At 36.6% G+C, this 22,221-nt stretch overlaps 1 protein-coding gene across 1 annotated transcript; it reads right to left on the bottom strand.

Moving 5' to 3' along the window:
• Nucleotides 1-687: 687 nt before the first annotated feature.
• On the bottom strand, nucleotides 688-18,441 carry LOC141933192 (desmocollin-1-like). The gene is made up of 13 exons (XM_074847633.1): nucleotides 18,382-18,441; nucleotides 16,951-17,106; nucleotides 15,878-16,022; nucleotides 14,523-14,689; nucleotides 12,687-12,821; nucleotides 11,273-11,458; nucleotides 9,576-9,835; nucleotides 9,215-9,357; nucleotides 7,258-7,473; nucleotides 5,460-5,693; nucleotides 3,300-3,421; nucleotides 1,739-1,975; nucleotides 688-963 (listed from the first exon to the last, which is right to left on the bottom strand). Exons 1-13 carry the CDS (start codon nucleotides 18,424-18,426, stop codon nucleotides 766-768), a joined length of 2,244 nt encoding a protein of 747 aa, XP_074703734.1. The 5' UTR covers nucleotides 18,427-18,441; the 3' UTR covers nucleotides 688-765.
• Nucleotides 18,442-22,221: the final 3,780 nt, after the last annotated feature.

The following is a 22,221-nucleotide window of genomic DNA, read 5'->3' as shown; positions in this document are numbered from 1 at the left end:
GCATTCATTTGAAGTACGATAGTTACCCCTATTTCCTGATTTTTTTTTTAAAATCTGTTATTTCCTTAAATGAAAAATACATACCCGCATACAATGCTGATACCCTATGTGGTGATGCCATAAATCCCTTAGGATAGCAAGTTTGATGGGTGGTAACCCATTAGGAGAAAAATATATTTTTGAATATTATTTTACATATATACAATATATATATATTTAATTTTCAATCAAAATATAAAGTTTTCTAATGTATTCATCAGTATTTTTATGTGAAAAAAGAAAAGGTGTTTTGTATCTCAGTTCATAAGTTAAAAATTAACAAGGTATTTGATATTCACCAGTAATGTTTTTTGGTTTATTTCTACAGAATTCAAAGAAAACAAAGAAACAGTGAATTAAAAAGCTTTCCTTCTCCAAAGCCAAATACAGTAACATTTTGAAGCTGAATAATCAATTAAAAGGACAATACTAAGTTTTGCATTTTAAGTAATCACAAAGAATAGGAAATGTAATCTAAGTAGAAACTAGCATTAACTATATTAACATAGTCTAAAGAAAAAATATTTTGAATTCCTTATTTTTGATGGAACGTGTCTAGCAGAGATTAAAAAAAAGTTGTAATTTTGAAGTAAGAGTTACTTACAATCTCACCAGTCTATATTAACTTTGATAAACCTCTCCCCCCCTCAATTCCAAAATACCTAATCTTGCAGAAGTATGACAGCCACTTATTTACAGTTTTTTTCAACACTGTGAAAGGCACATTTATCTTTTTACGCATGTTTCTGCTAATGTCCTAAACTTGGGTTCCAGCTGATCTAAGAAGTCAAGTGCTTCTTCTTCATGCTGATCACTGCAGCAGCCTACAGAGCCAGCCAAGGATCCTTTTCCTTCATAGTTATATGAAAGGAGATAATCTTCAGAATGCTTCTGTTCTTCATCCTGTCTGCATAGGTGCACCTTCTGTATAGGAAGAGAACACACCTTATTATTTTCTTAAATTGTTATCCTAAACATATTGCATAAAAATAATTTCTTTTGATTTACCTTTCATTGATTAATTTTTAATCAGAGTGTGTCCTCTAATGGATTCCTACATACAAAAAATGCACATGATTGGTCTATATCATTAAGACTACAAAATATAAGTATTTAATAAAGAAATAATTTCTGACTAATCATATATGTAACAATAAAAGAGGAAGAACCTGTTTAAATAACCTGTCAAGCAACTAAAATCCACTTGAAATTAAAAGACTGATTTACACATAACTAGTTAGGCAAGTAGTGAGAGTTTTTGATCTCCAAAGCATGAAGTAACTACATTTCTAATGCTGTACATTCATTCCTGCAGCATTGCTAAGGTAAGTATTGTGTTTAAATTAGTACAATGCAAGCTGTTAGAATAAAAGCAGACAGTCTCAGAAAAACTCACAAAAGCTTGAGTAATTATTCAGAATGAATAAATATTCTAAATGAAAAATAGCATACTGCCTATAGTTTAAGCCGAGAAAAGAGAGTCATTTATATTTATGTCTAAAATAGGTAAAGGATGACTTTTTCAAAGGGCAATATTCCAAAAGAGGTGCAGGGGAGCAATGGAGAGGAAAAACAAAACAAAACCAAAACCAGACAGCCACCTTTCTAGCACAAATACAAGTTTTCCTTGAAAAGTCTGTATATATTGACCATAACCTACACTCAAAAAACCCCAAAAAACCAGTTTCAGAATACTTACTTCACCTAAACGAGGATGTGTGAAATTATGCCATTCTGAGTAGGAGTATCTACATGTATCCATCATAGGCTGTCCTCCTCCTTCTTTAACTGATCCCAGAGTCTGATGTCCACCTCCCTTCACTGATTCCAAGGTATGTCCTCTTCCTTTTACCATTTCAAATGTTTGTTGATCTCCTGTTTTTATTCCGTATCCTCCTTGATCATTTGTATTTTGTAGAGGAATTATATTGTGATCCTAAAAAAAAGATACAGTAGTGTGGATACCTTTACTTTTTTCCTTTTTTTTTTTTCTTCTTTTTTTCTTTTTTTAAATTCAAAGGATGAAAGAGCAATCAGCAATTGTCAGTACTGCAAACTGGAAAGTCTCCAGCTTTGCACTGTGATATTTTGAACAAAAAGCTATTCTTAGTACTTATTGTATAAAAATCAGTAAGTGGTCTTTGGAAAGGATACTATGACAAGGGAGAAAAATTAACTAACATTTAAATATGATATGAGATTTAAAAACTGAATCTTTACTCCAATTAAAGCTGTACTGTAATCCATATGCTAGTTTCTTAAATTATCATGTAAAAATAATGTTTGGTTTTCAAAGTCAACAACCTGTAACCCATTAAGCCAGATATACAGTCATATGCATAAATTTCATTCTGTTTCTTCACACATTGTCTGTATACTGAGTGAAATATGGAAAAACTAGTATGGGATTACAAATTAAAAACTACATTACAGTTTGTAACGACATTACATTATGTTTCATAGCCAATGAGAAATTTGACACACGTCACCATTAGGATTACCTAGTTTTCAATGTGAAGTAAACTCAATAGTTTTTAAACTAATCTTTTCTCAGGGAGGGCAAAGCCAGGGTATGGGGGACAGAGGAGAAGGGGAAGAGTCTGAGGAACTAAGTCCTTGTGTATGCGCAGTCCTGGGCTGGACTACGTTCATGGTAGACTGAATCTTAAAATAAGTTTAGATGCCAAAAGCAAGAACGTATGTCATGAACATGGACAGTTCAATTATATTTTCCCATTGACTCAAAAATCAACTGTATTTGGGGTCATTTTTCAGGGGAAGGGCAGAAATTCCACCTGTAATTTACAGTTACAATCTGCTAAATTTAAAATCCTTCTCCAAAGAAAAGCAATAATATTTTGCCATAAACACACATTCAACATAGACAAAATAGTAAATTTCCATCTAATCTCATCATTGAAAATGATCGAAGTGATTAAAATGTTCACCTGAAAGTTCCAATCAAACTATTAAATTCTGGAAGAATGATAAGAAGCCAGACTAACAACTACAGGGTATGTTTAAACATATGTGGTACTATCAACTCTGCCTAAAGTAAGAATTTTCAAATTTTTGTTAAATAGCAAAGCACATCTAATTATCCCTGCCTTTATTGCTTATTTCTTATCTAATGTTCCCTGCATTTATTGCTTATTGTTTATTTACTAAATCACTTACTTGCAGGAGGTCCTGTTCTCAAACTGAAATGCCATGGATATCTTAATTATATGTTTCTACATTGAAGTAGACAGATAACTTACCATCACTTCTTCTCCTGGAGCTTCTGTATTTGAAATTATTAAATTGTGATTGGCACAATCATCAGTCACATGCCTGTGCATTACCCCAGAGCCACAGCAGCCACAAATTGTGATCAGAATTACTAAGGAAAGGAAATAAATGAGAAAGATACTATGAACTTTACTTCATAATGGTATCTACTTCTGTTCTATAATGAATTTTGTTGTATTATCCTTTTTAAATGCCTAAGCATCAAGTATGGTTTAAAAAAAAAAAATTATTTCCAAAATGCCCATACTCAAAACTGTACATATATACATTTTTTCAAACAGTACATGGAGTTTTTACTATACTGTTGAATTATTTCATTCTTCTAAAACACATCTTGGTTTCCCCAAAAGAAATGCAAGCAAACTTTATGAAAACACTGTGACTGCAAATTTCACAGTAATAAAAAATTTAGACCAAATCCAAGGGAAAAATCATGTTTTATGCCTACAACAAGGTTGTACTTAAGACTTTTTCATGTATGAATATGCAGATGTCAAATTATATCATAAGGAATTAACAGGCAAGCTAAAGGTCCCAATACCAGAAACTTATGTTTCACAAAAAAGCTGAGCAGAACCCTGGAGGACTTCAAGCATTATGTTACAGAACAACCTTACTTAATTCCTTATATTCAGCTTATTCGTCCTATACTACTACTTTGTGTTGTCTCCTCCTATACTACTACTTTGTGTTGTCACAGAGACTCAGCCAGAAATTACTTTGTATAAAAGAATCATGAGCAACTAATACCTTTCCTAAACAAAGTACTCAACATTTCATTCAGAGAACTACTTTTTCCTTCTCTTTTCAAGTTGATAGCTTAAAAATAAAGAAGCCCACGAGAAACAGAACAGTTCTACCTAACTGCCCACTGAGCAATCCGATCTCTGAACACATAAACTTCCGTGGAAATTGGCCAAGAGTCACTTTCAAGTTCATTTATTTTCTGCAGCTATCAGTTGTCAGCAAGGTCTGCATCAGTAGTTCTGGCAGGTTGCCTCCTGATGCTGACAGATGGAAACAAGACATCCATGACAGCACTCAGCAGAGGATACACAGGGTAAAACCTAGCCACAATAAAATAATGGGCCTCTCTGGGAGGGATACAGTCAAGGGATAGTGACAAAAGCCTATCAGACATTTCACACAGTCCCCCTACTGAGCATCCCCACATCTGTAAGTTCCACCTCTGGGCTATATCACAAATTTGGGTACCTGCCCTGTTTAGATAAAACATGGATCTATCTAACCTTCAAAACATGTGCAGGTCCCAGTGTTCTATCTACCTGAGTAAGAACAGCTGGATGAGATCAAACAGGGACAAGACAGACAGGTTGATCATTACCAGAAAAAATGGAAAAGAAATGAAAAAAACCAAACTCTGAAGCACTTGTTAATGTAGCATGTCCACTGGTGATTTTTAAAGATGTTATTAGTCAGACTATGTCTGATTCTGGTAAAAAAAAAATGACCTGGCTTTGCTATTACATATCACTGTCACCACCTCACTGGTTAACAGCAATATTAACCTGCTAAGAATCTGTTAGTCTTTGGGCAACTCCAGTAACACCACATGTATTCAAGGGTTTGGTCTGTTGTGGAAGTACTCAACCTGTCCTTCAAGGTTATGCTGGCTCTTGTAAAATCCAATGTTTCAGATACTCCATGTTTTAATCCATGACACAAAAAAGGTCACAAGAAGCTCTAGGAAATTGGTTTTCTACAAACAGAAATGTGCATCCCAAACCCAGCACTAAACTCACAAACAAACTTTGCTATACTCGCCTCAGGACAAGATCTGGTAAGCACTACAAATCCCATCCTCTTTTGGTTCAAGTGCTGACTGCAGGTGTTTTGGCCTTGCTAACATGAAAACACACACATCTTATATAAAATGTAATTAAAAGAATAAACAAAAATCCACACACAGTAACTAGAGGATAAGATGAGAGCAAGAAGTCTGTGATTCCGATACAAATAGAGCAGGTAAATTAAATCAGTAATGAGGGCTACACAACTGACTAAATAAAAGAAATGTTTGAATCAAGTTTGAATCAGGTTCTCACAGCTAATTTTAAAATTAAGTGGTTTGCACTTCACATTAAAAAAAAACCCACAAGTGTACTTACACAGCAATAATAGTGATCCTAAGATCATTGCAAGGATGGCCCACACACCAAGAGTAACATTTCCGCCAGAAAGTAAACGGGTCTTGCCATTGCATTCGGTTGGAGTAACGCAATCACAGAGGTTAACTGTTATGTGGTTCTCTCCCACCTTTCCTCCATTATCAGTGACACTTACAGGAATATTGTATATTCCAAATGGAATATCATCCTTTGGTGAAAGATACACAGAATTATCTGTAAAAAAAGACAAAACCAGATCTAGTGTTAACAATACCTGAAACTTTGTTGTCACAAATGAGACGATAATGACAATCTCCCCTTCTGTTACACCTATATTGCTACCAGATCCACACTAGCTAGTTTAAAGCTAGCTTAAATGTGTTGACACAAAACTACATCTTGGAAAGATTTAAACTTTCAGCACCTTTTAAATGTTAAAATTGAAGAAGCAAACCCTATACAGCCTTCTGACAACATACAATTTGAAACTGTGAAGTTGATTCAGCTCATTATAGTAAATGACACTATTTGGGCTTGAACTGAAATCTATTAGAAGCACTTCTGGTAGTGTGATTGGAATAATTAATCATAAACTTAATTTATACCTCTTCCTCAATTTAGCTCTATGGCTATATCCAGTGGGAAGTAAAATCTATTTAGTCTTCTGCCCTGCTTAGTGGCAATGATTAGTGACCACATGTTTTAAAGGGCGAAAGAAACCATTTGTAAAAAGTATGTACATCAGTGTCTATGTTGTACATAATGGTTGCTTTATGATGAGGTATATGAAACTACATGTACCACCTAAAATGTTTTTTCAATTTGCCTAATATAAGCTTTGAAACTCTTAGATGTTTTTGTTCTCAGACTTTGCTGGCTTTTGCCTTTCATTACTGAATGTTTGACAGAACACTTCAGAATCAGACCCTTTTCAGGCTAATTCATGACAACATAGTAGCAAATGCATGTGCTGTCTTATCATATGGCACCCATCAGGAAGCCATAAATTTTTATATCAGCAAATTTTTGGAAACAGTGATTCCTTTCATAATAAATTGTTTATCTACTTCTATCAAAATTATAAAAATTAACATAAATATATTAAGGGACATAGTAATGTTTCCTTTCACCCAGCTCAGCTTTACCGAAAACATGCTGGCTGACAGTAGTACTAAGAAAAACAACTGCCAGGATTTTTTTAGTCAGCCTCTAATCAATTTCAGGTCAAGTTTCAGTTTTCTAGTTCTCCACCATAATAGCAGCCTAAGAAAAGTCATATTTTTCTTTGGGGTATTAGCCATTCCATTCTTAAATTCCTTATGAGTTATGAATGCATACTTCCTTTTCCAGAGGTGTTGATGCAAGGCATCACATGAGTTTTTGTTCTCCCACCTGATATTTTTGCATCATAATTTCAGACAGCAGCTGATTGCTGACCCAAGGATGCTGCGACAGATTCTTGTTTATGCTTTAAGAGGTAGAATATAATATCCTTCTCCTTGCCTTTGTGATGCCACCTTCTTAACTTCTGCAAACTGCTTCAAACTCAGGACAGTTAAGATTAAGAATACTTTAGCTATTCCCTTTTATTTCTGGTATACTCTTGATCTCCTGTACAGCAAATGAAACTGAGGAACTGTTAGAGAACATCAGGGCTACCTTGTTAGCCCCACTGACTATGCTAATTCCAAACATACATACATTCAATCTATTCTTACAGTCCAGCCAAGGGAGATGTAGCAAAGCCTCCTCCAGCATCCTACAGCTAAGTGAGGAGGAGGAAGAAGTCTTCACATACCGTTGTGTCGAGTTATCTTCCACATGGAAGCCAAGCTACGGTCAGTTATGTGATATACGAAGGGTGTGCTGTAAGGAGACTCATCACTATCCTGTGCAGTAAGGCAGATCGGTTTTCTGTCTCTGCAAATTATGTACTCAGTTTTAGTGATTCGTGGGTAATTCTTGTTCCCAGGCTGGATGAAAACCTGAATTGTTCCAGTGCCTGTTTTGCCATCTATGAGATAAAACATAACCACTTTTAGCACTTACTTCTAACATTCACATATTTATTTCTACTCCAAACTTTCACAATCTATCATCAACTGTAATATCCAAGTTTAGAAGTAAGGTGGAAAGCAGCTGCAGATTTAGCCAAAAAGAGAGAGGGACTTCTCACAGCTCTCTCTTGGCTGCTTCTCTTTGCTCAGCTGGTTGTAGAGTGGATCAACAGCTCCCAAAGCTCCATATTCTGCACATGCAGACAATGTATTTTGTTGAGCTTGTGTATCTGTGTGGTGACAGACACTGTTCTAAAAGGAGGATGACAGGAGAAAGAGTCCATAAATCAGGGGTAAAGGATGGTAAGTCAAAGTGAGAGTCAAAAGCAGAAAATAAAGGTCTCCAGCCTTTTTACTTCTGGAAGGAGAAAATAAATTACACTTTCCCTTCCCTCACTTCCCTGTGAACACGAACATTTTCAGAAACAGTGGGCTTCTTTCTGTCCTCTTCCCTCTGAGTCACCATGTGGTAGCAGGATTCAGCAGTGACACATACTATGTCACCAAAGTCTACATGCAAGAAGTGAATGAGCTCTCCCTCCTAATTACATTTTTTCCAACATAGGAATGGTCAATGTTTGTATACACATTCTAGTGAAATTACACCAAGTTTACTTTTTAAAACTTTCTCTAGAGACACCTGATTGCAGATGCATATATCATGTCTAATTTATATGCAACAGAAGTTCTAAACAAATTAAATATTATTTACATTTAATTTTAATATGCAAGCTTTGGACAGAGTTAGAATTTTTAGCTGTAAAGCAACTTCCAAAGGTCTGCTCTTTACTCCCACTGATGTTTAAGCACATAAGGGCTCAAACTAAATCCTGCCATTGGATTTATAAAGGCAGTCCATTTTTCCTTTCTAATGTAAGATATGTATTTTAGAATTAAAAGTGTGACCTATAAGCCTAACATTTTCCTTTGATAATCCATTTGCTACATTTAGCAATTGGGAAGTGAAAAGTGTATTTAATTTTCTTGATTAGATGATGTCAAGGCAAAACTGTGTCTTTTCCTACAATAAATGCATATACTCAAATTAGTCAGAAAGAATAGATGATTATTCACTTTAAATCAGAACCAAAACCTGGTTTAGAATGAGAATCTGAGTGTACAACCTTTCCAAGAACAGTTTGTAAGAGCTCATCACCTGAGCAATACAGGGTGTGAACCCATATGTCTGAGAATGAGTAAGAGTGCAACAGCATACAACAATGAATACAGTTATTCTTAGAACTCCTTTTAAATTAAGAATGTCTAAAAGCAAGACACCAAGAAGTCAAACAGAGGAGGAAACAATAAGAGTTGCAAGATCAACAACTTTTTCTACAAAAAGTTTTCTCTCTCTAATGTCCCTGTTGTAAATATCACTGCTGCCAGGTGCTATCACTTTCAAAAAATAGTCAGGAAATAAAAGGAATGCAATATGCAGTAGAATCTCCCGATTTAAACATAACAAAGGATCTTAAATGGGAGCAGGTAACTTTTGAAAACATTGAGAAATTGCACCTATTTCTTAAATGCTTTCCCTGCTATATAGTATTCTCTAAGCATTTGATAGAGCTATCCCAAAGACAAGACAATGGACTAGGTGAGCCTCTGGACTGAACCAGTGTAGCTGTCCCCCCACTAAATTTGCACATAAACATCTGTTATAAACCACAAAGAATACTGACAACATTTAGTACTTACTTCTGTCTATTGCGAGGACTGAGATATCGCATTGACCTTGTCTCATTTCTGCTACATCTCGGTCCAAGACTTTAATGGTTCTGACTTCACCTGAGTCTTCATCTATGCTGATCCAATTACATTGTCCAGGTGGTATCCGGTAGCTGTTAAGAATAAGTTGTTTGTTTAGTTAAAGATCTCAAGTATACACATACATGTGTACATAAATATATATACATACCTATATAGATACATGTATTCATATACACTCACGTGTGCGTGCACACACACACATACACACAGCATCAACAACTATCTCCCCCTTCCCATGTCCCATCCACGTTGTGCTCCAAATAAACTAGTAAGTAACATTGTTTCATACCTTATGCCTTCACTATTTCCAGTTTCTGGATCTTCTGCTATGTATCTCCCAATAGTCGTCCCAATCTCCTCACACTCTTTAACATCTAGGCGTAACTGACAGGGTTTAAACACTGGTCCCTCGTCCACGTCCAGGACATGCACCATAACAGAGCTGGTGCTCTGGGAAAGTTGTTGTGAATGTGGTGCCAGCATGTAGGGTGCCTCGTTGTTGACTGCAATCACAAGGATCCTTTGCTTGGCACTTTCATAGTCCAGTCCCTGTAACAAAGATGGGCTGTTGGTTTTTTTCCTTCAAACCAATACAAAACTTGGTATTGTTTTCACTGCCCAACTATTAAATAGATAAAACTGTACCACATTTATTTACAAAAGACGACACCTATCCTTCTGGAACATCCAGCTTGAGACATAGTAAAAGGACACAATTTAAAAAAAGAAAGTTAAGTTCTAAGTTAGTCAAAGAAAAGAACCTGAGGAACTAGCCCTAATAATGTAAGCACCAACTGTAAAATTTTAGATAAATACTCTGATAGTCAGTTACTAATGGAACTGAGACAGGCATTAAATGTGGTGGGGGATTTTCTCCTCCCGTATCTAGTTGGCCAATATTTTAGGTTATGTGTATTTCCTTTCCAACACAGGTCAATCACGCTTCTTGCTAGCACCTGTATTTATTTCCTAGTAGGACTTCATCCATTGCAAATATAGCTGAACTTGTGGGGTTGATCAGTAAGTATCTACCATTTATTCTTCAGACAACTTCTCCAAGGTCATCATATTAAAATAGAGCTATTTATATCCTAGAGTCATAATACTCTCCAGTCTACCACAGTATTACACTAAATATAAAAAATTTCAACTGAGTTCATATACCAGGGACATAGCTTTAGAAAAAGCTGTAATGATTACCTGCAACCAAAAACATAATAGATTAAAAAAAAAAATTTACCTGGCATCTCTAGCCTTATAATTTACATCTTCAAATTTTAATATTAATCTTAATCTTCTCTGTTCCTTAGAACCTGTTATTGCAGTTTTAACATAATGAAAAAGAGGCATGAAGAGGCAAAGGGACATGCTGGAGTACAGGTACACTGGCACTTTTACCTCACATCTGTAAAGTATGGGGTATAACAAGTAACTAAACTAACAGAGTCTTATGTGTATTCAGACTTCCTTACACCCCAGAAAAGCAAACCAGAAGTCATCATCCTGCGAAATAAAACCTGGAGAGTTTTATGCTGAGTTAGTAAATTTAATCACCTCCCAGAGAGAACAAGACTGGAGGAGGTGTTCATCCCTACCCTCTTTTGTACACTCCCATTTCTGTTAAAAACCCATCCATGAAGAATTCCCCAGCTACATCCCTAAATCTAAACAACTCCAACTGTGGAACCAGGCAAAAGCACCAAGCTCTTCTGGAATGACAAATCAAAGAGAATTCCTTGAATTCTGCACACAAAAAAACGAGGAGCAGTCTGGAAGGTGAGTTTTGTAGGTTATATATCACACATGAGCCTCATTTGCAGTGCATTATGCAATCTACTCTAGAAGAGAGTTCAGATCAGGAAGAAAGCATGATTTGCCTGAGAGTTACAGGTATTCTTTGAATAAAAATGAGTTCTAGATTATTGGGTTTAAAAGCAACACCTGAAGACACCCAAATTTTCCTCTAGCAGTTCCATTTTTACTTACTTTAACAACACACAATATTCCTTCATTTGTGTTTTTGTCTGTTGTAATTTCAAAGGACCGATCATCATTTCCTCTTATAATTTCATACACTGCTCCCGAGCCAGGTGATCCAGGTTCATCAAGATCAACAACAGAGACTCTCAGTATTTCTACATTCACTCTGTTTTCCTCCACTCGTGTTTCATACTTGGAATATAAAAAAAAAAAATCAATTTAAATCAGAGAATGCACGATGCAGGACTGAAGAACACTGTATTAAATAAGACTACTTAAACCCAAGGGGTCAATTTACTAAGCTACTGTAATGGTTTATTTTGGTTTCATGCATTAGCATATTTTCTCCATTCCTCCCTTACACCCTAAGTGAAACAGTAAATGTTTTCTGCCAGGACAATTGTAATCTCAGCTCCTTCATACACTCAAACTATCACTGACATAAATAAGTCTGGAATTCTTCTTCCAGGAAAGGTAAATTAGCACAGTTCCCCTCAGTTACATCAGCTACAGATATTGATTTGCATACAACATGATCAAGCTAAGTATTAGAAAAGGCATTGGAGTAAATTAAAAAAATATATATAAACAAACCACTAGAAGTGTGAAATATGTCTCTACTTGGATGGCAAAGGATGAAAGGATTTTTCGTATTTTTTTATCTTTTTAAAGAGCTGTGTTACTCTGTACAAGCTCAAGAAGCACAGATAAGAGCGATTCTGAATTAATATTACTGATGGCATTCTACAGTAGTGAGTGGAAAGGATAAAACATGGGTATATGAATTATTGGATAATGAATTATTTTTCATAAATTTTGCATTACAAAATGTCCTGTGGTGTTTGAGCTGTATACACGGTTATTGTGACATACTCTCTGTCCTGATGGCTGCAATACGCAAAGACTTAAGGCTGAGTTATAGCTATTGGTGAACAAGAAGTAGTTTAAATACTACTTCTATAGAAGAAAAAAAGTTGGAAAAGCATAGAAAATCTTGGTGAAAAACCTTGCATCTACTTCACTGACACTAACATTTTCATTTGCAACACAGAAATTGCTAAAAGTTCATCAAACGGTAACAAGGTCATGATGCTGCTCAGGAGTGAATCTGTCCCCTCCCTGAAAATGGTTAAATTATGGGATTTCTAGGACTATGCATTGCAGCAGAAGTGAATGAATGAGTCATGCCAGCTTTCTCCCAATGGAGAAATGACAAATGACTCAAAACAACTAATATACCAATAGGTCTAATTACCAAACAGCACAACAACCAACAGGGCATTCTCAAATGTCTATATTGGCATTAACTGTTTCATGGCACTAAACTTCATATTTGAGGTACTGCCCACCAGGAAAACAGAAAGGGGATAGTTTTGGGTTTTTTTACCTTTTTACAGATATTTCATTTATGAAGACTTACTTGTGTCTGTTTAAAGGATGGTGCATTGTCATTTGTATCTTCGATTCTAATGACAGCTGTTCCTGTAGTGCATAAACCAAAAGGCTGACCAGCCATATCTCTCGCTTCAACTAACAAAGTGTAACTGGGTACCAGCTGAAAAGATGAATAAAAGCATACAGAAGTTGGACATATTCATTTTTTTAAACACAGTTACACACAAGAGTAGAAGCTAAATATTTTACTCCCATTCCCCAACTCTACTCTAAATTCAGTGCTCCTCTACAAACTGAGGCAATTAGCTCTGGGGCTTTTATAGTTTCAAAGGGAAAACAAGTAAAATATTTTTCAGAGGTTAAGAAGCACTAAGTTCAGCATCTGTTAGTAATGTGTACACGATATCCTGTATCCTGTAATACAGTTTTTCACAGTGTCAGCATTATTTCCCAATACCTGAAGTTTTGGAAGATACAAATGATGCACTTTCATCTGCTATGTCTGCCCTTTGGAGCGGCAAAGCATTCCCTTAGGTTTCCAGCTGGTGAAGTATTTCAGTGCATGTCTCTTATTTCAGTGAGGATGGCCAGAAATGGTGCTGCAATCAGCCTTTGTTTGGGCTATGCAGGACAAGGCAACGCCTGCCATTTGGCAGTGTCTCTGGCATGCAAGGAGTCAGATCCCTTATCGGTTCCAAGGTGATCACTGATAAGCAGCCCACTTAAATCCCTGACTTGAGTCACAAGAGCATAAGGCTTTTTTTAGCCTTATTAATACCTGAACAACCCAGGGAAGAGGGAATTGGGGAGTGGGGGGGACAGGACGACATGACACAACTGAGCACAAAACAAGGGAGTTTGTAAATCAAGACAGTAACTCCAGTTTCAAATGCCTGGAAGTAGCATTAGGTTTTTCAGGTGGAGGAAAGAAATCTTCTGTTCCACTTCATAAGTTTATCTTTAAAAGACAGACAGTGGGCTCATTTTTCAAGCTTTCCTCCCCTCAGTAGTCAGTCACTGTGATTGTTTCCTTAGTAGTCATGGTAATGCTCACAGTTGCTGCATTTTTCTCTTGTTAAAAAAGTTGAGCAGTGTACCTGCACATGCACAATTTTGCAACACACTGCTAGTGTGGATTTTCAGCCATGAAGCAACATAAGTATGCCAGAACATGACTCTCTTTATCCTCAAAAAAGACATGCCCATAGCAGTGTTTTTTCCTAGAATTACTGTCTTATGCTAGAAATACTACTTTGAATTACACATGCCTGTCAGTTTTTTCTAGTGTAAACAATCTCTCATATGACATCTTATCCAAACAAAAACCCCAAATAAAATAAAAACTAAAACGTCCTGTATCATCTGTACTTGAAAGCTAGCTGGTAAGGATAAATGGTTTGTGCTTTAATTTTAGGAAATGTTATATTACTGTTTAGGTTTCAGATATTGGAGTTATTTCTGTTCAGTATAGGATGACTTGACTACTTCCAGAAAAGTTGGTTCATCTTCCCTGTAAAGAAGCAAGAAGCATCTCAAATGGAGTTTGATTAGGAGGAAACAGTGATTCATGGGATTCATGAAGAGGTAAAGAATAAAAATCCAAGAATTTTTCTATCCATAGGTCGCACAGAAGAGCAGCAGGAGGTCCCCTGCCAAGATTGGCTAGAATACGGTAGATCTATACAGAAACTCTTTGGACCAATTACAGGTCTCTGGAAAGCTTCAGAAGCTTCTTAGAGAGGGAAACAAAAAAGAGGGTAACAGAAATTATTTATCTGGTGATTCCCATGTTAGCAATTCAGAGTTAACCAGCTATGTGTGTGCACTAGATGACAGCTAAAGATGCTTCAGGAAAGATCACCTCTCTGTCCAGCTGCGGTAATAATACAGAAATGACACCCGTGTCACCATGTAAAGAAAATGCTGGGGTTACTGGTGGATTTTGTGCCACAATGCGGTATTTCAATGTAGTATGCAGAGTATAAGGCTCATCTCTGTCCTCTGCAGTCATTTTTCCAACAATTACACCTATGAACACAATACAGCAATTTTTAGTTCCAGAAAAAAGATGTAAATAATCAAAAATTATTTGACTAGGTACTTCTATTTTAGGTACATGAAAATAGCTAGTTTGTCATTCAGCTCTAAACAAAAATAATATTAAAAACACAATAAATAGTAAAAATACAGTTAAGTGTAAAATTGTCTATTTTAATCCTCTATTTTTTTTCCTTCTTAGAAAAAGTTGTAATTATTGCAGCTGTTAAAGAACACTCAAAAGAAATACTAAAAGTTTAAACTTCAAGCACTGCTTTTGACAGCGAGCATCCCAAACATAGCTGAAGAGGAGTTGTCGGGAGGATAGAGGGAGAGGTTTGGTGCTTTCTGGCATGGTCCAAACTGCAGTCCTGCTTCACAAGGAGCACTGCTGTACTTCATTCCTACAGCTCCTACAAGTTTTGGAACTTCTCTTTAAATGAGTAACTCACCCAGTAAGAAGTAGAGCAGCTCAGAGAATGAAATGCAACTAGTAGATTGGGATGAAGGGGAAGACAGCTTCCTTTTTTGTGAAACAAGTTAGACTTTCTCCACTCTACCCCTAGCCTAGGAGATGGAGCAAGGAATGGCAAACCACAGCTTTTGCATTCCTTATTCTCTGGGGTCCACCTTTCTCCCTGTTTTTATCCTCTTACTAATGGGCAAATCCTTGCCTTTTACAGGTATGGGCAGAAGCAAGACTTTCTCCCCTGCCCCCCCCCCCCCCCCCCCCAAAAAAAAAGTCCTACATCTGTTCATCAGCTTGGACAAACACTGTAAGCTTAGTCAAAGGCATTTTACACCTTAGAATACCACTAATTTAGTTGTTTAGGAAAATAATATGTTAAAATCAAAACATTTTATGGAACTGGCGATTATGGATAAAATGAAAAGGATAATGTTCTGAAATTCTTACACGGTTTTAGGAACACTGCATCATCTCAGTTTTTAAAAACTTTTTAAACAATGCTTTTCACCATGATTGAGATGGCAATTTGGGATTTCTAATCATTAAGAAATCTTGAGCTTGTCTTTGCAAATTCAGCCTTTGCTATAAAGAAATACTCCTTAGGAAATCCCACTGAAACTGATTAAAAGGTAGGATTACACCCAGTCATACTGGTACCTAACCGGGCTGAGTAGTGGTAACTGTGTTCACTTATTTAAAACAATTCTTACCAGGTTTGGAATTTTCAGGGACAGAAAATTCAAACAGGTCCTGTGTAAAATATGGAGCATTATCATTATCATCCTCTATCCTGATTGTATGCACAAGTGGTACCTCTGGTGAATAACCATCTGGAGTGGTTGCAAAGCAAATGATCTGTAAGACAAATTCAGTAATTCACTTCATGCTTAAGTAACATGAAGCATTATTTCACTTCCAGTTGAATGGAGGAGTCAATAAAATGACATACAATGTGCCAAGCATACCCTTCTCAAGACCAGGCTCTTCAGCCACATGGAAGGGGAAGTGACTGATGTCTTATGACGACAGCAACACAAAACCTTTAAATGCTTTCCAAGCTTTTCCCTTTCAATTCCTCGCACTACAAGTATTTGAATCCCTGTTTTTCCCCCCAACTCTGTCAAAACACTTTTTCCAAGTCTCTTGAACACATTTCTTCCTGGTGTCTATGAGGCAATAACAGCCTTACCAAAAATTTAGAGGTAAATATTGCTGTGTAGAACAAAATCAAGAACAGCAAAACTATTTGCCCATTACAACATGATCTAATAAAATGCAGTAATAGGTACTGCAAATTACCTAACTATTTAGAAACTGTTTGTTGCTACTAAATGCCGTCTTACACTTCTCAGCCAGTAGAGAGAGCAGTGCACCTTGTTAACAAAATAACAAAACTGAACAGCTTGAGAAAGAGAGGATCACAAAACCAAGGCCACCTAGAGTTTCTCATGATTTTGTTTTTATGCAGACCTTTTCAATCTTCCCTGAAAAACTCTGAAGTAACTTCAAAGACTTCCCAGAAGTGATGCAAATTCAATAGCTTGCTACATTTATGCTGTAATCAGAGTCTAAGCAATGAAAAGCAAGACTACTCTCAAGACCTAGATGACCAACTATTTCTTTACATGTCACTGATTTCATCTCTACAACACCAAAGATATTAGAACAGATAGCTGATTCCAGATCTTGTCTGCTCCCAGTTTCCCCTGTAACCCAGCTTTCAAATGCATGCATGACAGAAAAAAAAAGGATGTAATTATATTTGCACAATATAGGCCTGTACCTGAAAGCTTGGATATTGTTCACGGTCTACTGCACGAGTAGCAAAGATATTTCCAGTTTCTCTTTCTATGTAAAACAAACCCTTTGGATCTTGATCAATTCCTGGTCCACTTGCAGAATAATAAATAGTGTAGTTCTGAGCTGTGTCTGACTGGACCTATAAAGAACACAGTTTTAAGCCCAAGGAAAAACAGCAGCATCATTCTAATACATTTTCCCCCTTTTCATGATCATATTTAGCACAAGCAGGAACTCTTCAAAAAAAGAAAAAAAACTTGATTTACTTCTACTTCTTCAGCAGCTTAAACTTCATAGGAGAACAGCTTGCCATGTAACTGCCTTTATAATGTGTGTACATGAGAAGGGGTAGTTAATTCAACCTCAGAAGTGTTTACAACTATTGAACAAAAAAAATGTTTTGTATGCACACTGTCATTTATTTTGAGATCTAATCTCTCTAGAATACTGAATACAAGGCACATTCAGATACAGATGGTTTATTATTTCTGTCCCTGTTCAAGAGATTTTTGGTTTAGTGCACTCATTAAGAATGTGGTTTGAAACTAGAGGAGAAAAAGCAAAGTGGGGGGGGAGAGGGCGAGAAAGAGAGGAGGGAGGAAAGGGAGAGAAAGAGAGGAGCGGGGAGAGGGAGAGAAAGAGAGGAGAGAAAGAGGACCACCTAGAGTATAGTCCACAGATATGCCAATTCACATAGCCTCTTTCATCTCATCACAAGCACCAAGGAGGTAACATTAGCGGTTATCTATTTATAAACACGCTCCTCCTCAAATACTTTCCTTACCTACTGAACGCCAGAAGTTAGGAAGGTAAGATTAGTAGAAGAATGATTGCTCTGCACAGACTCTGTTATTACACTTGTCTCTACACATCTGCTACCAGCCACTCTGTAATCTAACAAAGGCTAGATGGATCTATGATAACTTTAGTTCTTGCATTTCTCTTTCACGCCTACTTGTTTTCTTACAGTAAGTACTTTTCCTAATAATATAGGCCCTACTCAGTCTTCAATGCTACAGGTATACACCTCAAGCTCTGGAAAGGATGTAGACAAACAGGTAAGGTTTCCCCCACTTTGTGTCAACAAATCCTTTTTCTAGGCAATGTTTTGTGGGGGTCAGTTTGTTATTTTTTAATTACACACTCCACTGTCTTCCAGGCCGAAGAGCTCTCTCCCGATAACATGCCTCTCTCTTTTTCAAAACTTTTGCATGTTTCCAGTTCATTCCAATAATTATGATCACCAGTTATTTCACAAGTTACACAATGAACAGGACAGAACAAGACAGAGAAATAATAGCAGGAACAGCATCAGGAGGCAATATAAGAAATCTCACTTTTGTTTGTCTCTTATCATAAAAGTCACATAAAAAACTAGCTTGGGTCATAAAATTAGGATTCGTCTAAAATATACCTGCTGTATTTGCAGTGGAAATGGTCCCAGTGAGTTCTCTAACATTACAGATGGAATAGGGCCCCATCTTCTTTTGGTTCGCTTAAGAACTGTATCTCTAGCATGCCTGGTCTTCTGTGTCTGGGTCTAGAAGATAAAAAGACAGGTAAGACTATATCCATATATTCCTAACAGTGTATATTTTTGCTTAACTACTGTCCTGCATTTCCATCTTTTCTCCTTCTGCTCCAGTTTTCCTACCAACTATTTGTTTTTCCAAGGTCTTCATTTCTGATTATACCTGTCATAGTACTCCAAGAGTTTTTGATTAATTGTAATACTTTGCACGAATAAAATCTGCTTTAATTCTTCAAACATGGCTTTTAAGGTTCTTTGTAGTTCTGATTAAGCTCCTTGCTAGCAACTCTCATTTCAGAAACTAAGTCTGCTGATTTAAGCAACACAGTAGTCAACAACTGCTAAATAAAAATACCCTCTACACCAGAGTGCTTTGCCTGATTATTTGAATTCCAGATTCAACTACAGTTACCCAGCTGAACTGTACTCCATGAAACAGTATTTTCAATAAGTAAGGTATCTTGAATTTAGAAGCTCACCTTCTTTTCATTTTCCACCAAGCTAACATGTATTTTCTTTTGTACTTCTTCTTGAATGTCTTTAAGTAATATAGTAAAAGTCTTTTTCTCAGAAGACAAAGAAACAGCAGACGTTGTGTACACAGAACCATCCTCTAGAATTTTGAAGTTCCCATCACTGGTACTGATAAACTCTGCGGACTGAAGGCATTCTTTCAAATCAACTGTAGGAAAAAATATTCAGACAATAACTCAAACAGTGAAACAATAACATCCCTCACAAAAAAATCCAAAACAAAACAAAAACAAAAAAAAACCCAACATTGCCTAAGTATGAATATTATTTATGGACATGTGGAGTCTTCAAAAATTTGGTCATTCAGTATTTAGCGATCATAAATACAGATTCTAGAACCTATTTATGCAGTCAGATTTGACCAAGTTTACATGAATTTTCACTCTTGCGTTCATAAGCGTTTCCTAAAGGACACTGGTGCTTCACGGATTTTTTTTCAACAAGACACTGTTGCACTGGTAAAATTATTGAAGCATCAGAGATGAACAAACACCTTTAAATGCAAAAAACATTGCAGACACACTCATTATTAGATCAGTAGCTATTACATTTGCCTTATGGTCCATGCCTCACAAAATCAGTGAAAATGATTAATTAATGCAAATGCCCAATGGAGATGTTACATCTTGGAAGTTTTGCCCTCAGGAGGAAAGCACTGACTAGTACTATGTCATTTAATAGTCCTGGGAGGACAAAGGCCTTTAAATTATGAGGCAGACAGATAGGAGAGATAAAGACTAGCTCTAGAACAAACGATTGGAAATTTTTTAATATGTACATGATAGAATCCCATGCAGTTTATAGGAAGTACCAGGTAAGTTCAGCACACTTCTCAGGTATTTTTTACTGCATTTACAACCTGTGGATAAAATAACTGTAATGCACTTCACTAAACTTGGTTCATCAGCAAGTAACTCAGCACTACAGCTGGAGAAAAAGCAAAATCAGGATACCCATAATGAACTGCAATAGGACCACAGCACTACGGAAGTACAATTTGGCACCCTGAACAAGACAAAGGACAGAGCTCTAAACTCTAGACAAATGACCCTTGCAGAATACAAGAAGTGTCAGTGTCATGTTCTCAAAATCAAAACTTTTCAATACTGGATGGGGCCTTGCTCTATGAAAGCTGATTGCAAAACTCCCAGAGCAGAGTAGATTTGGAATTTTATATACATATCATATCTGCAGATGATAAAACAAATTTCATTTTTCTTGCAACAATGCAAGAACAGATGGGAAGCACAATTCTAAATACGAGTGCTTTCTTCCTTCCCCTTTTAAGTCCTTCTTTTAACTGCTTATTAAAGATTTCCTAGATTTTGTATAGCACTGCAGCACTGACTCCTCTCCCTTGTCAATCTGTACAATGAAAATTTAGTATTGAAGAGAGTATCACTGCCTCACTTAAAGGTGTCTCATACTGCCACATATTACAGCACTGCATTTCCAAAAATATCAGACTGGAGATTGTGGTTTTGATGGTTATGTAAGTCAACGTTATGCTCAGTTTGCCATAGCTTTGTGGGATCTTTTTCTTTACAGCCTCTCGTACATGTTGCATAAATCAGAAATACAAAAAAACCTTACAATGACCAGGAAAATCGTGACTCATTTTATTGTCCGGGTATGGTCCTTGTATCAATGCAAAATATATTATGCTTTCTCAATGCAAAATATATTATGCTTTCTCAATAAATGTTTAAGTAATGCCATTCAAGCTATAAAGGTTTTTTTAAATGTTTGGAAAAAAAGTTTAAATTCAATGTCATGCAACTTCTTTCATTGCACTGTAATAACATGAAGTTTTGCTTTTACATAAACCAACTTTATTGACACAGAGAAATGCTGAAGTCTCTGAGAACACGCTAAATACTCAGAGCTGTAGCAACTTTTCATTTTAAAATTTAAGAGTAAGGACAATGAACTTCCATTTTTAAAGCTGGTTTTCTGAGCACTTGTATTGTGATTAACTACCAATCCACTTTATTTGTTCCTTCTGTAGGAACATGGATTAGGATTGCTGATTTGAAGCATATTCCTCTGTTATCCTAGGACTCACACAGGGAACCTCTGAATCCTCAAAATTCAGTCTCAGGCAGCACAGAACCCCGTAGCAGCTCCTATGTCACACCTTTAAAAGCTGCCTTTCAAAGACTGGTCTGAAAAAAAAGGCATGGGGTGTTTTCTGGTCTCCCCTACTCCTCTCAGTCACCTGCACACTGTCATAAACCAATACAGACCATCGGGTCAGACAGGAGCACCCTCCGAATGTGCATGCAGGACACCTTTGCAATGCATCCCCTTGCGTGCACTGAATGTCCTGGCACTGCTGAGCAGTTACATCCGTGTTTCATAGAGTAGCAGCTTCAGTGCTCACTTGTGTTTTATCACCTTTTTTTTCTCTTCTATTATCCAAATGTTTTCCTGTCTTCATATGACTCTGGGAGTTACAGATGCACTTTGGAATATCAAGCCACTTATTTAAATACTAGGGCCTAGACTCCAAATTTTGAAAATATTAAACTCTGCCATTCTAGTTTTAAAATAAATACTGTAACCTGACAAAAACTGTTTACGCAAAAGTCAAATGGATGCACAGAGCCAGTGTTCAAATCTGTAACAAACATAGGGCGTATCCTTCATAAAAAGGCTGATACAGCTGTTTAACTGGCTGTCCAGTCATCCATTCATGCCATTAAAAAAAAAAAAAAAGTCTCCGTCACTGTTAACAGCATCTCCAGCAAAGGTGCAGTATTGTATTGTTAAGACAGGCATCTCGCAGTTTCTCACCTCTGCCAACTAAGGTGTCAGCCTCTAGTTCAGAAGGAACATGAAAAATTACTTTCTTGCAAGCTTCACAGCACAAACTCAGTACCTAGAAAACAAATTAAGAAATCAGGGGGAAAAAAAATAATTACATGGTATTTTGAATAGTAACTACAGACACTAAAGCTGCCTTTAGTTTGTTTGTTTTTAAAGACAAGCCAGTGAAACAGCACAGAAAGCACTCAAGCTAAAAATTCAGGTACTACGCATGTGAAGTTTCAAACTGGAAACAGGATCTGACTACTGCTTCTGGCTCTGTCCATGGCTTGTGGGTTTTCTTCTAAAAGCACAGCAGCACTGACATTAACAGCAAGAGTTCCCTTTGACTAGAAGATTTCACCTACACCATTACTTTAG

The sequence above is a fragment of the Strix aluco genome, chromosome 1 (genome assembly GCF_031877795.1).
Source record: "Strix aluco isolate bStrAlu1 chromosome 1, bStrAlu1.hap1, whole genome shotgun sequence".
NCBI classification, from domain to species: Eukaryota; Metazoa; Chordata; class Aves; order Strigiformes; family Strigidae; genus Strix; species Strix aluco.
This window is presented reverse-complemented; position numbering and strand designations above follow the sequence as displayed.